General features: G+C 43.6%; 1 protein-coding gene across 5 annotated transcripts in view; it reads left to right on the top strand.

Moving 5' to 3' along the window:
• The window catches only part of Zip48c (Zinc/iron regulated transporter-related protein 48C), a 77,074-nt gene that overhangs the window by 7,545 nt on the left and 52,097 nt on the right, over window positions 1-17,432 (top strand). For all 5 annotated transcript variants that reach the window (XR_013257112.1, XR_013257111.1, XM_077407385.1 and 2 more), the window contains exon 4: window positions 85-170. Coding sequence is in view for 3 of the 5 variants with exons in the window: in XM_077407385.1 (XP_077263511.1) it covers window positions 85-170 (86 nt within the window). In the remaining 2 variants the exon portion in view is untranslated. The remainder of the gene's footprint in view (window positions 1-84; window positions 171-17,432) is intronic.

The raw sequence follows: 17,432 nt of genomic DNA, 5'->3' as shown, positions 1-17,432 counted from the left end.
TCTGGTTTTTACCCCTCTATATAGTTATGAAGTTAAGTATAATGTATATATGTATATATATAATCGTTCGACTTTTATAATTAGGTGCACAATATTCCTGAGGGTCTTGCGGTTGGTGTGGGCTTTGGAGCAATAGGTAGTAGTGCATCAGCAACTTTTGAAAAAGCAAGGTAAGATCAGAGATAATACAAACACGTACCGGAAACGGGATACGTAGCTTGTAACGTAAATATTGGATTGCACAATTACAAGAATGCAAGGAATTAGCATAATTAGATACGCAAAATAACAGAATATTTATACAAGATCTGAATAATACTCTTTATAGGTGCAAATATCTGATAAAGTATACGTTCGACAGATATTGGCATTTGCCAATTTTTATTGATTCTAGTACATTTTTATCAAACGTTAATTGTTGATTCGATATAAAATCGTCAAAATATTTCATATCGCGACAGATGATTTCATATCGACTAAATTTAATTGTCGATTAAAAGATATATGTTAATTTAAAAAGAGCTTTTAAAAAGAAAATAATGTGTTGCCCGGTTACGCGATGACGCGCTCTACTAACAATGTTTAATAAAGGCTGTATTACTAACTTAGATCAATCTCGTCTATTCAATTGATTACGCGAGTCAAGAAGGTTAAATACAAGGCTGGCAAAGCGGATTTTAAATATCGCAGATATTATACGCTCGCATATATTACATTATTTTTATATAATATAATCCGTGAATAGAAAACAAGTTTGAAATTTAAAAAGCGAAATGATCGCATCCCGTTTCGCATTTCGATTACAGGAGTCGTGGTATTTATATACCATATATCTCTCTCTCTCTCGCAACGGAATTTATTTTAATTATATAGTAACCAGTTTTGTGTGTGTATAATGTATAATAAAGTACGCGAACGTTAATTATATTAGAGGAATACCGGGCGGATCTAAATGGCACCAATAAAAGTAATTTTACGCTAGTAAGAGACAATCCTGTTTTTTTTTCTTTTTTTTCTTATAAGAGATAAGCAACAGGTTTGTATCGATGAACAACCTAACTTAATCTAATCGTTAATGTAAGAACAGGATAAAATTTCTACCTAGAGAGAGAACCGAAGAAACTATCAAACGTATTAAACGAGAAATTCAATATCTACGAAATATTGTTCGAATATTTTCGTCTAATTCTGCGGTAGTATATCTTTCGAGCATCTTTGTTACCGATGGCGAGGATACCGGCTGAGTATACTTAAGTCCGAATTCCGTGTTAGATGGCAGCAACGTGCAGTCGCCGGGGCGTCGCGTAAAAATTTAGACGTAGTTCTCCACGAGAGGAAGCCGAGATTAGTGATACGCATATATGTGGGTTTAAAAACTTTCTCGGCTCGTCGCGTTTCGTTCGCCACGCATTCCGAAATGCTCGCTCGATCGGAGTCTCGGTCGGAGAAGCGCGTAAAGAGAAGGAGAGGGAAGAAGATTGGAATTCTGCCGCACGTAACTTCCACGCATCTCTCCCTCGCCGCCATCTTTCCCCGTTCCGCCGCTCGCCGTTCAAATTCTATCAGCGACAAAGCAGGGCAGAGCAAGTAGGTAAGTGCGAATCGTCGCGTTCAATCTCAATAATCCTCGTTCCAATCGCGACAGTACCCCGTCCGCGTCCGCGCGTTATATTACGTCGACGCGCCGCGCGGATCGCGAGCGATTCAAGATTGGAAGCGAGGTGGCGGAGGAGGCGCGGAGAGCCGAGCCCGCATCCGCACCGACCTGGCTCGGCCCGCGCGGCGCGGCGTGGTAGGAGGTCCCCATGAATGAGCTCTATGGTGGTCGACCGCGGCCGCCAGTTGGAGGCGAAGTTTATTGGCTCCGCTCGGTGCCTGCCTGTGGCGCGCGCGGGCGCGCAGGGAGTGAAGGGCACGCGTGGCCCTGGAATTCGACGAGCCCTAGGCGCCGCGCATTCCATTCCAGCGTTCCCTCCTTTCCCTTCCTCCGCGTCTCCTCGCGCTCCGCTTATCTACCTACCTACCTACCCCGCGCCTACGTGTCCCCGGTCCCCGCTTCTTCTTTCGCGCTGCTGTGCTGCCGCCGCTGCTGCTTGCCCCCTCTGGCCCCCTCGCCGCCCCCCGCGTCGCGTCAGCTCGCTCCAAACTCGCCGTCCTCCGGCCGGTGTCTTCGAACTCGCTTTCTTCCCTCGAGAGCCGCGGTTTGCTTTTCGAGAATTTCGCCGTGTACGCTGGCGACGACTCGTGTCGCGTGCGACTTTTGCGGAATCATCTCGGGGAGAACATTTTTTTCAGAGATTCGAGATTTCCGGGGATCTCTTTCGGTTATTATCCCCTCTCGTGAACGCTCCGAATTGACACACTTTGACGTAAGGAATGTATCTCCGGTTATTTTTATTGTGCTTCTATTGACACATCCCTATGATCGATTGAGATTAATTGTGCAATTAAGATCTGTCACGTGCTTTTTGCCTTATTGATCGAATGTTGATATTTGCGTCTGGCTAATGTTAAAAACGTTGAAGTCATACGAAACGCGAGATGCCGAAGATGTAATCCATTAGCTGCGACAATCTTTATTTGGAGGTCAACAATTTTTTATCTTTTATACATGATTAATTAAAGGATTAAAGTCTGGATGTTAATTGGTCAACGGAAAACGCTCTTCACCTAACTATCGAATACATATCCTATCAAAGACAAACTTGTAAAAATTGATCTCGAAAATAGAATAAAATTTTTGTGTCAGTTTTAATAAATAAAAATCATGAATCATAAAATTATAAAATAACGAAAAAATGTAAAATAAAAAAATTGCAAATTAAAAAATTGCAGGTATGCAGCACACCTGTTCTCAGTAATATCTTCGTAACGTGACGTTTGTAGAAGCGCCGCACCTTAGGCGGCTTTATGTTCTTCCTAATGAAGCTATAATCGCGCAAAGGTTAATCTAGCGAAAGATCTTAATCTTAATGCGATATTGAGCAAAAGACCGAGGCTTATCACCGTGTCGAGTGAGCGCGCGCGCGCGCGCGCGCGCACGTGACCGTGCACGTGCACATACGCGAAGCGTTATTTCCGATTCGCCCGGCCTCCGGATCATTGTCGTTTGACGTATACGTACACCGCCGTGCAATTCGCACAGCGCCTTCCGTACACGGGCATTCGCTGTTTCTGACGACTTATTTACGATCGTTACGTGATTCGCGAACGGATACGTGACACATCGCGCTTACATGTATCGCTCTTACACAACGACGTTGACTGAGCAAACCTTTCCCCCGCGTTGTTTCGCGTTTGAGAATCAAACGCTCGTAGGCTGCGGTCTTTCTCGTTAACGAGAAAATCGAAAACTTGAGGCAGGACGCGTTGGTACTCGCGAATGCAAAGATCAACGTATGCCTGCAGAGCTCCTTTGTTGCTTATTGTTAGGCACAGGCTTTATTCTTTATTTAAAGCGAATGATTTACTCGCGTTGTAAATAAGATACCGAAGGGAAATAGGCAATATGTGTTTTTGTTAATCTCGCGCGTAATAAACGAATGATAAAACCGCACAATAGCGATAAGCGTATACGGACAATAGAGGCGAATGGACGGTAAATAATGACGCGCGCTGTCCTTCTTTTACACTTGTGAATATGCCTCACTCCTCACTCACCCTTGATTCACAATTCAAAAAATTGCTTAAAACAGATATCGTCGATTCACGTTTTATTATTTTTTTAATTCTTCTTATTTTGATAAGAAAGCTGTTAGATTGTTCTATAAAAGATTCCAAGATAAAGATATTTTTTATATAAAAGAACATTTTGTAAGAAAACTATTTCGTTATTACTTTGAACTGTTATTCGTGAAAATAGATTTTTACGAAAATAACTGATCATCAAGTATGCAAATATTATTCGTTGTTAATATTAATAATATTAATTGTTACTTTTCATGTATATGATGAAATTGTCAACTTCTTCTACATATTTTCCGTTAGCATATCGCAACAGGTATGACCGTACCGATACATAGCGCTAATTTCGAACGAGAACGCGAAAACGTCATTTAGTTATCGCAACCAGTAGTCGCGAGCGACGTTTAATTATGAACGGAATAACTGTTCCGTTCCGACGATGTAATGCAAAATTGAGCAACGTCGTCCGTTTCCGACGACAATGGAGATAAGAGGTTCCCGGCGACGCCGACGGTTAAAATCGTCAATGAGAAACCGGGCAATTAATATCACAACGAAAGCGCCTGGATTTTTCACGGTGACTACAATCCGACCTGGGAACTTTCGCGTCGCTCTCGGGAGGTAATTAGCGCCGTCACCTTAAAAGCGATCGAAAAGCGACGGTAGTGAGTCGCGTAAGGCGGTAGCCGACATCCATTTCGGAAGTGAAACTTCCCACGGTGTGCGTGCGCCCGTTTATTGGCAAGTCCTGATAAGAGAGAAATTCTGACAACGGCACGCAACGGCGCTTTGTAACGCTTTTGGCGCTATATACCGAGTAGTAGTTGGTCCTGTTTCGACCACGGTGAGAAAGAGAGAAAGAGAGAGAGAGTGAGAAAATGACGGGGGGAGGGAGGGGAGAGAGAGAGAGAGAGAGAGAGAGAGAGACACACGCTCTCGATGCTCGTTTGGAAAAATCGTTCAGCCTTGGGCGACCCTAGCCCATGCCCTTTTCTGTCTCGACCAGTTCGTAACGAACGACATACCATTCTCACGACGATTGCGATTAACCCCCTTGGTCCTGCATATATTTTCAGCTGCGCTGCAGGTCCGCGTCGTGGAGTTCGCTGTATATGTACAGGGCTGGTCGCGCTTGCTTTTAACGATGGACCTTGTATGAGTAACTAAGAAGGGCGTTTGAAGAGATGCGAGTTTCTAATTTTGGAGCGAGAGGTGCTCCCGAGTCGGTCATTGGGAGAGAAGGCCAATCTTCTCAATAAGATCTGCAAGATTAACTATTTTATTTATTAATTGTACATTTTCCTTCGGAATAGGAAAGCATTCAAATTTAAAAGTGCTCGCATTAAATTTTATTCTAGAATTATTATAAATACTGGACAATTTTTCAAACGTTTTCAAATTATTTGCAATTTTTCGCATAATATTGATATACATCGTTAACAGGAAGTGCGATAGATCAAAGAAGGGAAACAATAAAAAAGATGCCATTGCTTCTTTTACTTTTGAGGACAAATTACTACGGTATAATAATCTGCTAGCGTATATCCGTTACATAAGCATCGTGATCCTATGATTCGAGTTTCCCGTCCATAAATCGCGCTATCGATTTGCAATATCCGCAATAGGCAAGATAAAAAAAGAGGCTCGAAGGAGATCGTTGTCACGGCGTCCCGGTCAAGGAGAACGCCGTCGAGAGACGTCATCGTTATGGAAATGAAATTTTTGCGCAACTCGGGCTGCGACAGGCTCGGTCGATTGATCAGCAACCGACCTACGTTCGCGTCGCGTCCTTTCCAAGGAAACATAACTCTCGCGGTGGCGGAGGTGGCAATAAGTTCCGGTACGCTGCCGCGCTGAAAGAATCATGAATGAAACGTTTCGCAGTTTCTGCCGCCGATGTTGCAGAACGACCGACGGAGAGATACGATAAGAAATTGATGGAAAAAGAAAGAGAGAGAGAGGTGTTGTAGTAGGTAGATGGAAAGGTATAGGCCGATTTGCGTCCGTTGCAAATCGCTCAAGGAGATCCGGTACTGACTCACTACCCACGAGAATGTAGGTCTATCATTCGTTTCTTCCCTCTATTCGCGTCTATTTTTTTTTTTTTTTAATAGAAAATCTCGAATTTCAATCGCGAATGTATGCCGAATTACCCGCTCCAAATTTTATTACACAAGTGAGACAATATGTCTATACAAAACGTAACCACCGTACAATTTTTGATAAGAATTTTGTCCTAAACGATATAAAAGGCACATGCGAGAACGCGGTGTGTACAAAAAAATATTGTCTTACTTTTTGGTACATTTTGCACATGGCATAGCTATGCTAGAATTAATGCCATCGCCGATATATTTGACGCTTTAATTCGTGGATGATTTCGGTGACGGATAACATCCCCGCCGCTACACGATAACGTAAAGCAGCATCTTACAGTCGCGGGCGTACCCTGGGGTCCGGGAACGCGTTCTCCGAAATTTATTTACGACGCGCCGTAAATGCGGACAGCGTTTCGAATCACCGTAGGCGGAGTACGATCTCACAAAGGGCGCGAGAATCTGATTTGTACACACTGACCCTTCCTTCTCCTTCTCGTCCTTCTCCCCCGTTGTTCTCCTATTCGTCCTTTTTCGCGGAGCTGCTTCTGAACAAGGAGGAGGTCAGAGAACGACGGGGATGAGAGGATAAGGAGAGAGAAAGAGAGAGAGAGAGAGAGAACATGTGTAAAAACGCAGGAACCGCGGGGTCCCCCGAGTCGCTACGCCACGTAGATGAGGTGGTGCTATGTTAAACATGGCGCCGGACAAAGCTGCCGACGAAACCATCTCATTTCAGTGCTATCCTCTCCCGGCTGCCTTATTATATACCGGTCGACCGGCGCTCACCGCGGCTCTTTCTTCTTTCTTCTCTCTCTCTCTCTCTCTTTCTCTCTCTCTCTCTCTCTCTCTCTTTCTCTCTTTCTCTGCTATCTTCTCATCCTTATTCTTCATCCTCTCTTTTTACATCTTCGCTTGTATTGGCTCTTTTTTCTACCTTCTCTTCCCTCCTCCCCAAAATTTACCTTTCTCATACTTCTCCCTCTTTCTTTTATCTTTATTCTGTTCCCGTTTCTTCTCGATATCCTGTGCACGTCCAGTTTGAGATACGCCGTAAAGATCGAGATAAAGAGCTTTTGATTTTTTCGATATTACTATGTTTATCTTCAACGACGCCCCAGGTTTCTTAATTTGTGTCATCGAATTGTCGGACACGAGAGTGGCGTTTAACTTTCCGATGCTGTGCTGCCAGGTATAAATAGAATGCCCTTTCTTATCGCATTAAACATTAACGACAGACCTTTCGATCGACTTTTCTTTGACAAGAACGTCGTAGTGCCAATTATTGTGAATGGCAAGACTTGAGAGAAAGAGATTAAACTACTGATGTAATTGATTAACAAAATTCTATCGTTCGTTTAATTTCAAATAGACTTAACTTTCCAGAATTCTGTTTAACTCTCAACAATCTCAACGTAATTATCAAGATATTTAATATGGAATTCTAAAGGATCGCTTTAGTTTTATACTGCAATATCATTTGCGCTTAATCGTCAATGTTTATATAATTGGCATTAAACATGGCAATATGCTGAATTAATAACTCTCAATTGTCGGGGGACGTTCTCCGGCGTTCTGTCGACTGTGACATGCCCTGGTTCCTGTTACGGTCCCAGTAAAATCGTGGGCCCGTTCTCCGTATACTTATGTGGGCACTTTGTACCCGACGTTGCTTATCTCACGCGGAAAACTAATTCTGACGTGTGCTAATAGCGACGGAAGTCAAGTACGATATAGCACTTCCCGCTCAGGCATGCCGCACTTATGGATATGCACGTGCGCGCGTGCAGTTAGGCGCGATACAGGCCCGTCGTGTTACCGAGAGACCACACCGTCCTTTAGCACGGAGGGGTCCGTGCATGTCGGAGTAATTTCTGTTGTCGGCGATTTTCACGGCGAGAGACAGACCAGTTCCTCGAACACTCGTTCCCGATCTCGTGCTCGTCGGCATGTAAATTACGGGGGAGCCGCACATCGCACATTTCCTCCTTTACCGATATACCGCCGAAACACCGCGACGCTTCCGAATTCGTTGCCACGTCAGATTATCGAGAAAACGTACTTCTTTGCTTCTCGCGTGACGCACGTGATGGTTATTATACAGAAAAATATTATCATTTGCCGCGACGAACAACACGACGGAAGAAAATCACGTACAATTTCTCGCTTCTGACATCTTAACGTAATACACGCTGCGGTTAGCAATCGCGGAGTTTAACGTGCGCAAAGATATAAAGCGAGGCAAAAAGGTGGTCGGCGATGTCGATAATGTTGATAAGAATTTTAATACTCGTTCGCTATATGTTTTACGATATTAGCGAAGATAAAAGTTTTATGTGTATTATAATTTAATTACGAGCGCGGATCAAGAATAACGATATTAAGTTGAAAACGTTTTAATTATTCGTGTATTTATCTTGTGTCTATCTATTTCAAATTTTATTGTTTAAATTGTCACAAAAATTATATGAACAAATATAAATAGCAGAATATATATACGTAGAATATTTTTCTATTTTATATAAAAAAGTAATTAATCTAATTTCAAATTTCATTACTTCTTAATTATACAAGGAATTCTAAAAGAAACCGATATCTTATACGTCACATTCGCGATCCTTACGTTTATAAAAAAAAAATTGGTTCCGAATTGGTACATCTGCCACCGTAATTTTTTTTTTCTTTAGAAACGAAAAGAATTTAGCAAAACATGAAGGCCAAAAATGTGTTGATACACCGCTCTTGCAATTTAAAGACGCAATCCCCTTATCGGAACTTCTGGGGAATTCTCCAGCGACGAGCGAACAATCGACGATCGAGTGACGACACTTCTGAGCCTTAAAGAGTCCTCCGCGTTCGTCAGACCGCATTCGCGATTACCGTGGTCTCGCCTTTCACGGATTCCCCCGATTTCCTCATTATTCCACGAAGCGCGATTACGCCGATAAGCATCTCTTCCCGTTTCGCCGGTGCACTTTATAATCATTCAGGCACGGCCGTTCGCGAGTCGAGCGCGTTTCTGAGAACTGGACTCGCGAGACGTTCTCTAAGCTAGTGACATTCCACGGCACGCCGATACTTCTCCCGTCTCGTATTTCGCGTTCACGCGTTCCCTCGCGGCCCCCCCCTTTCTCCCCTTCGTCCTGCCGATACCTTTTCCTTCGTCTCCTTCCTCTTTCGCTCCGTCTTCTTTTCTCCCTGCTTCCTCTTCCAATCGCCGCTGCAGCGGTACGAACTATTAAAACCTGACTTTAAAATTTATATCGGCCTCGCGGCATCTGCTGCACTTTACCGCACTGCAGATTTCTCAACAATTATGTCACTTACCGCGCAATACACGCGCTGACACACGGATCGCGATTAGCATACGTTAATTTAGCAATCGTCGATTCATAAAGTACTTGTATTTGTATAACTTCTTAGCTTTTCGCGTTTCTTGGTCTACTACTAGGCCTACTCATCGTAATGCTTTAAAATGAAGGAATCCATTCGATTTAACTTAAACGCAAAAATTATCGCCATAAAAATTTGATATTATAAAAACAACTTGATGTAATGTAACAATGTAAAAAATTATGATACGCAATCATTAAAATGTTGTACAAATCATTCCATTATTTCTTAAATCTAAACAAATATAAAATATATATTATTTTGATATTTTAATTCGAATTCGAATTTTGCTTTAACTAAAATTTAAAGAGCAAACTTAGTTATCGAAAACAAACACGAAAATAATCCTTCACGATATTACGACTCTTAAAGGATTGTTCCTATATAAACTTCAATATTAATTCTTTAATTTTTTTTTATTTATACAAAATTAATTAGATTTATTATTACTCTCTTAAATCAATTCGATATTTTCCTGAAGTCTTCTGCGTGCAATGGGCGAGTTAACAAAATCCCTTAAAGGATTGTAGTCCGAAGTTCAACTAATCCTCCGTATTTTCTGTGTAAAAGAGAAACAGAATCAATTAAATATTGATTAAGTTTAAGTGATGTTTACGAGAACATCCCGCGAAGGAGCGCACCGATGGTCGATTACGATAACCTTGAACGATTAGTGGAGTCCCGCGGAGCTGCATCGAGCTGCATTCCAACGATTTCCTTCTTTTCGGCGAGGAGAGCCGTGCTATGCTGCCGACGACGGCAGTACGTCCTAAGCGCATCTCCTAGGCGAGCGTCTGACAGTCGATCGGTCGATGCGCGATGCACTCCTTAAGTTCATCGCCTGGACTCGCCGCCGCGCTTCTTCCTCGCTCGCTCGCTCGCTCGCTCGTTCGTTCGTTCGCCCGCTCTCTTCATCGACGGGCCGATGCACCGGCACGACGCGACGTGGTGCAGCGACTTCGCAATGCCTGGAATGCGGCGGCATTACGCATGCGCGCCGTGTACCTTACTCGGAACAGCCGGATCCGTTATGTCCCTCGACGACGACCTCACGATCGTCTGCGGGGACTTCACCGAGACCTGCGGCCCGCGGTCTCTCTGCCTGTCTCTCTTTTTCTCTCCCTGTCGTCCGTTCTACCTAGCCAGCCCTCTTCTTACTCTCTTCCTCGTCGCGGAGACACCTAAGCTCCTAATGCGAAGTGTACGACGGCATCGTAGCTCTTTGTTGCATTGCCCGAGACACCTGCTTTACCTTACCTTACCCGTAGCTGCTCCTCGCCGGCGATTAATCTTGTTCGCCGCATACCGCGATACGCGAGGAACTCGGAGCACTTCTCCCTATATCTCTACTTTACTTGCTCCCTCGCCCTCTTTCTCTCTCCGATTAGACACGATCGGTCTAATGCGAGCTAATTGATTCCGGTTGCGAACGCTGACGGTGTATTACTCGGCTGAGAATGATAAAGAAGTGCGCGATAATAAAGCTAAATTACGCGGGGCGCATTTCGCAGATGAGTAATCGAAAAATGTCACGATCGTTAGCGGTACTTAGTATCCTTATATATATCCGCGGCTTTCAAATATATATCTCTCAATGTACACTATAATCCGCGCTCGCGAAGACCCGTAAACCTAGGAATAGCTTATTGTAACTTCGAAGTTATAACGATCGACGGATGAAGAGAGGAAGCGGAATAACAGTAAGACCGATATGTCACTTTGAGAATTGCATGTGAAAATTACGTGTGAGGGCCAGTCGTAGTGGCTCAAGTGGCTGCGATAGAGCTACCGCGTCAAGAACGGAAAAGCGTAGGAGTTAGGAACATCCCTATGTTGAGGGTGCGTAATCACTGCGATCGCGACGCGAGACCGAGACGGATACTACAGCAGCGTCGGCGGCGGCGGCGGCGGCGGCGGCGGCGGCGGCGGCGGCGTCGGGGTTGATCTTACGGTCTTATGGTTTTATAGCGTTAGTCCGTGGCCGGTGGCCCTCTCTCCCCCCTTTATCCCCCCTCCCCTCGGGACTCACGGAGCTGAAAGAGCCGGAGAGCTCGCCTTGGCGTTGGTGGAATGCGGGACGGGCAAATCGCGGTCGGCCCGCTTGCGCCTCGTTCCCATGCATTCCTTCCTGCCCCTCTCGCCCTCCTCCGCGTTCTCTCGTCTCATGGTCTCCCTCTCCCTTTCTCTCTCTTTCTTTCTGCGCTCTTCTCCCCCTCTTCTCTTTCCCTCCTCTCGGTCTGTCTCTCTCGGTCCCTCTTTCTCGCCCCCTTCGCTCTCTCTCTCGCACAGACACATCGCTCCGCACCTCTACGCGCTCGACGTTTCATCTCGTTTCTCTCCTGTCTCTCTCATTTTAGCGTACACACGTACGTATGACACACATGCACCACAAACGAAGATTTCGCCTCTTTGCTCTCTCTCTCTCTCTCTCTCTCTCTCTCTCTCTCTCTCTCTCTCTCTCTCTCTCTCTCTCTCTCTCTCTCTCTTTCAGTTTTTCTCTTCCTCTATTCCGCTTGTCCCTTTTTTCTTTCTTTTTCAGATTCCTCTCTGTGTCTCCCGCCACGGGCGCACACGCGAATTCGCGGATCTTTTCCTTTCTTTCTCTTTCTCCGCGCCATCCCCTTCCCGCTCCCCGATACTCCGTCTCGCTCGCTTACGCGCGCGTGCACATATATATGTATATACGCACGCTCGTGCACGCGATAGACGTAGTGTGGTACCCCTCTCTATATCTTCCTCTCTTTCTCGCGCGCGCGGCTGAATCCCTAACATCCTTGCGCCTCCTTCGGAACCGAACCATCCCGCCTCATCCTGTTCCTCGACTTCCTTCTGCTTCTCGTCGAACACGCTCCTTTAACCGAGCCATACCTCGTCGCGGCGGGGAAAGCCTCGTCATGGCATCTTAACCGATCGACTCGTGCCCGACGGGCAACATTGTTGCGAATCAGGCCGAAGAAATAAATATTGAGATGGAGCAATATCGAGACGTGTTATGCGCCTTATTATATTATCTGCCATTTTATTCGAGCACTAATTTTTATTTTCTGCCGCTGAGTAATCTTAATAAATCTGATCCCGCTCGCACAATCACAAAATTATTAACGGTTTTTTTTAAATATCTCAATGTACGAAGTCTTTTATTAGAAAGTATTAAGATTATAATAAACAATACTTTTAGCGAAGCTTTCATTCTTTATGTTACAGTTCAAGTGTTTCTTAAATTGAATTAAATGCATGATTTATAAGTTTCTGTCTTCAAAACTTTTATTTATATATTTTTAATCCATATTCAATATAAAATTCTAAAGTTCTAAACTATTCGTGAAAAGAAAACGACGTCGAACTGATCTTTATTTAACATTAAAATGTAATAATGGATCGAGTAATAAAAATGGTCGGTTTTTTTTCAAAGTACGTTTTCACGCAGAATTAGCTTCTGACGTTCTTCGTCCTGCGGCAGGGCGAGGAGCAGGATAGGTGTTGCTACGTAAGGACAACCGCGGCTTTATGGAATTCAACATGGCGTCCACGGTGCGTCCGATGGAGTTACAGCAACCGCCATGTTGGTGCACACCAACGAACTCCCCAGTCAACATGATCTATTAAGTACTGCCACAGTGTTTGACTCGATCTCTAATTTATCATTCGATTCGGACTAACAGCGACACTTCAGCATTACAATTGAATTATTTGACTTCATAGTCGAATCTACTTCTAACCTAATTCGTGACCGTGACATTCATCTTTCAAGCCCTGCTTTTTTCCTCGTTTTTTGTTTGTCTCACAAAGAAATGATCGACAACGATCTCGAGCATTTTCACGTTTTTTCCCTCGCCGGGATCGAGAACCACTTATGTATATCGGCCGCTCGTAGTTGGCCCGGATATTAGATATGCGTAGATAACGGTGCGAGAACGGGGCACGTGTTCGGTCGTGCGTGCGTGTGCGTGCGTGTGCCTCAACTCACACGCGCGCAGCTTTTTTTCGCGACGGAGATGACTGACCCGGTCAGATCTCTTTTTTTCTACTAGGAGAAATCCGCGGTTTTTGACACGAGACGGCACGACGCCAATGTCGTACGGCGCGCGAAACATTCCTCGATTACCGCTTTATAATTTAAGCCGACGAATAACGGAAACAGGATCTGCCCTTTTCTATCATCTACTTATTCATTAATTTTTATTTATATCTGAATTATTTGTGAAACGATACTGCAGATAATTGTATTACGCAAAAAATCTTATTTATACATAAAAACGCAACACTGCTCGATATTAGCGACAAACGCACTCATAGCGCGTATTTTTCTTTACATGCCGTTAAAATAAATTTTGAAGTAATTTTTTCGTGTAAATTCAAGCGTAGCAATCCGTTTGGACTAAAAAAAAAATGTTATAAATGAGCAACCGCTGTTATCTTGTTCCTTACATCGTCACATATCTTGCATAACAAGAACCAAAAGCGGACCACACACACACCAAGCATGATAAATACTTTCTAATCTTCGCACAAGCGAAGAAAAGGAGACACCGAGTTAATGGTTTTTCTAAACATCCCGTCGACACACATCGACAGGACTGTGATAGCCATCCGTGTGTTGTTAATTTCTTTATCATCAAAGCGGTAAACACCACAGCTTCCAAGATTTTACATGCCGCAAGTTTCGAATCAAAAAAATGTTTCCATCAGCAATTCCATGTTAAAATCATTATATGGACGGAACATCGATTCTGAATTAGTATATTATAGTAAAATGTATTTGTATCGAAACAAACTCAGGGAATTTAAGTTTTATTTTATAAATCTGGGAATTTATGTTAATTATTGAAATGTCTAATATATTTGTCAGTTTTCAATGAACAGAAAAAAAATGAAGAAATTAACAACTTTGACGCGTCAAACTCGAAGAAATTTAAGCAATTTGAGGGAGCAAAAGTAATCACAAGTTTAAACTTTTCCACGTCACTTTAAATTAAGCGATTTTTTTTTCAAGCTTACCCTGCTCCTCATTTCCGTTCTATCTTCGACCTGAATACATATTCATCGTCGCAGCGTCGTCCATTCGTCGACGCGGCGTGAAACCTCAATTAAGACGGTTATGCGAAAGAAGCCGGCTGGTTTCTCAGTAGAAAAATTCCTTCCTGAAAATTCGTCATCGATCTACGCGCCTGTCAACTTATTCGCCAATTCGCCAATACTTTCTCCCGGATCCTCGCGCGAAACATTCCTCGGCCCGGTATCCTCCGCTCTCTACGAGAGAGCTCTCAGCTGCCCCGTTCCTAAGGTTATCTACCCGACTTCTCTCGTCGTTTTCTTTCGCCCATCGTCCTGCCTCGATCTCGGCTGCTGCTTCTCGCACTCGAATCTTTTGCGGCCGCGGAGTAGCGTGCAGCCGTGTTCTGCGCTCTTCGCGCCCGCACGAAAGAACGATAGCTTCGCTAATAGGTGGATTAGCCACGCGTAAATGTTACGGTAATACGATTAGCACCAGAGAAAGGTCGGCGCTAATTAATACGTTGCGTGTACCTCGCTCTCGGCAAGTCGCACGGAGTTTATCCAGAAGATTCCTTAATTTAAGACTCGTTACAGAAAATAAGCGTTTAATATAAAACAAACTCAGAACGAGGTTTCGCTATTCTAAATGACGTTTCGCTCGATTCGAAAAACTACAAAGATATGATAGTATGAATGACATCTGTCTATAGCCTTTCACAGTGCGCTATTAACTTTGGCATATAGAAGCTTCTTCAACGTAAAAGCAGTTTTAAGAATATTCTATACATGTGCACTACTGATAATTTTTTATGTAAAGTTTTCAAATATAAATAAAAAAAGTCTGTCTTGTACAATATTACTTTTTTGTGCTAAATTTAATATTCTGTGTATCATATTATGAATTAATGACCAATATTGCGGTCTTTATATCTCTATATTTTTATTTTATTACATTCTTTATTTTTTATTTGTGTCTCTTTTTTTTATTTATTTCTCAAATATATTAACAATAAGAAGATTAAAATGCTAAGCGCGATCGAATCGTGATATGAACGACGGCCGAAATACCGTTCTCTCGATCTCGAAACAATTCTCCGTCGCCCTATAGCCGTCTGGCGAAGACGGTAGACGGAGCCGGGAGTAGTCAGGGGCCCTAACCGTGGAAAGCAGAAAGAACTCAGGAAGAAGGAAAAGAAGCCGCGGCACCCGAACCACCAGCGGTGGTGGTGCGCGTTCAAGGGCCCGCGATGGTAGTGGGGCACCCGCAAGAGGCAGACCAGCCGCTCTCGCGCCTCAAGAGAGCGAGGGGAGAGAACGACGATACACACTCGTGCACACGTACATATCCGCGTACACGTACCGCGAATACAAGTGGGGTAGGGGAAGGGGCGATCATTCTCGGAACTCGGGTGATCTCCCTCGGTGCAACTGGCGAACAGCCGGACCCAACGGGTTAACTGTACAACCACTTATATACCTCGACGCCGTAGGAATGCGGCGACGATGATGCCGTCGTCCCATGAAATAACGCGCGACATGCCGCGGCATGACATACCTCTCGCCGGAAACCCTGCGTGTCCGCGCGAGAGGGCCCGCGGGAAAAGAGAATCACCTTATACTGGATGATCCCTGCGCGAAAGCGCGGATCACGTCATTCATTCACCTGTGCCGCCTCTACTGTCGATCGTCTTCTTTACCGGACCTGCCGTCGTTCTACTGTTAACTCGCGCTGATCTTTCCGTATAGGACTTTTCCGACACAAAACTCGCGAAAACGCGGATAACTACGATCGTGTGATATTTTATACGTTACCTCCAAAGATAAAACGCAAAGTAACACCCGATTTTATCCGTGAAACAATCGTTTGTGATAACAATTTTATCTCAATGCGCGTTCAGATTATTAAAATTTTAATTATTAAAAATCGTGCGACGGCCTTTTCGAAAATGTGACGACTTCGAACGGTACTGGGCATTTAAATATTTTTGAAAATAATTATAGAATTTTGGAAAGAAAATATAAGATAAATTTTTTTATTAAATTTTAAGTTTTCTTCTTTAATTATTTTTTTTAATTGAAATAAAACGATTCGAATAAACATGATAAAGAATGATTAATTTTGCATAAATAATTAAAAATTAATACTCACCGCATGGTTGTTCTGCCGATGCCTCTCCTAGGTCTCTCCTTCTTTCAGCAGGCTATTCAGGTTGCCAACTCCTCAGGACTCCTCTGACACAACACTCGCGAAAACGCGGACAGTCACGATCGCGCGATATTTTATACGTCACTCCCGAAAATAAAACGCGAAATAAAATAATTAATCCGTGAAAAAATTGTCCGCGATAACAATGTTAACTCAACGCGCGCGTTCAGATTATTAAAATTCTTATTATTAAAATAACATGACATTTCCGAAAATTTGATGATTTCGTACGGCACTCCCGAAAATGTGACTCGACGAACCGTTTATACAATCGGCGGCGATTTCTAACGAGTATTCTTTTTTTACAAATTACAAATTATCTTTCTCCTTTCAGAGAGAATCGAAAATAAATTATACATATTTTAACCGGCAGTGCGTTCAAAGTGCGACGCGAGACGTTCGCGAGATAGTAAACGCGAAATTCCAATTTAGACACATCCGCGAATATCGCAACGAATCTTTTATCATGCGTAAATAGGACACATGATTACACCGCCGTTGCACGATGTCTCCTAAGGCTTCCTTTTTTCCCCACATTTCCTTATCGCACAATACTCATTTATCGAAATGCTGCAGTTAATTATAATTGCGTGACGATCTGTAGAGGGTCCTATACGACGCTTCTAACTGTTAACTGTTCGCGGGATTCTGCGAAATTGTATTCCAAATGAATGATCAAACGGATCGTGCAAAAGTACGCGATGTGATCAAAGTTCAGCATTCTCATCGCGTATCGTTTCGAATAGATCGCGTGAAATATGTATCCGCTCGAATCAAGTGTTCATTGCTTTGATATCCATGCGATTCATTAAATGTGAGCGTTAGTTAATTGTACGGTAGATAATTGCATATTGTTGCGAAGACCGATCGAGAGATCTTAACGCTACAACGTACAGAACAGTTCTGAGCTACCTGCCGGCAGTGCCGGCGACTTTAATTGTTCTCGCGCAGCGACCGACGTCACGTAAACAAAGTGCGTCACGTACACCGAAAAACAACCTCGAGACCGCGTGCTAATCACAATAACATTTCCCCGAAATACTTCAACGCTTTTTAAC

Source organism: Temnothorax americanus, unplaced genomic scaffold (genome assembly GCF_048541705.1).
Source record: "Temnothorax americanus isolate GAGA-0224 unplaced genomic scaffold, ASM4854170v1 Scaffold22, whole genome shotgun sequence".
Lineage (NCBI taxonomy): Eukaryota > Metazoa > Arthropoda > Insecta > Hymenoptera > Formicidae > Temnothorax > Temnothorax americanus.
The sequence above is the reverse complement of the archived record's forward strand: the minus strand, read 5'-3'. Positions and strand labels throughout refer to the sequence as shown.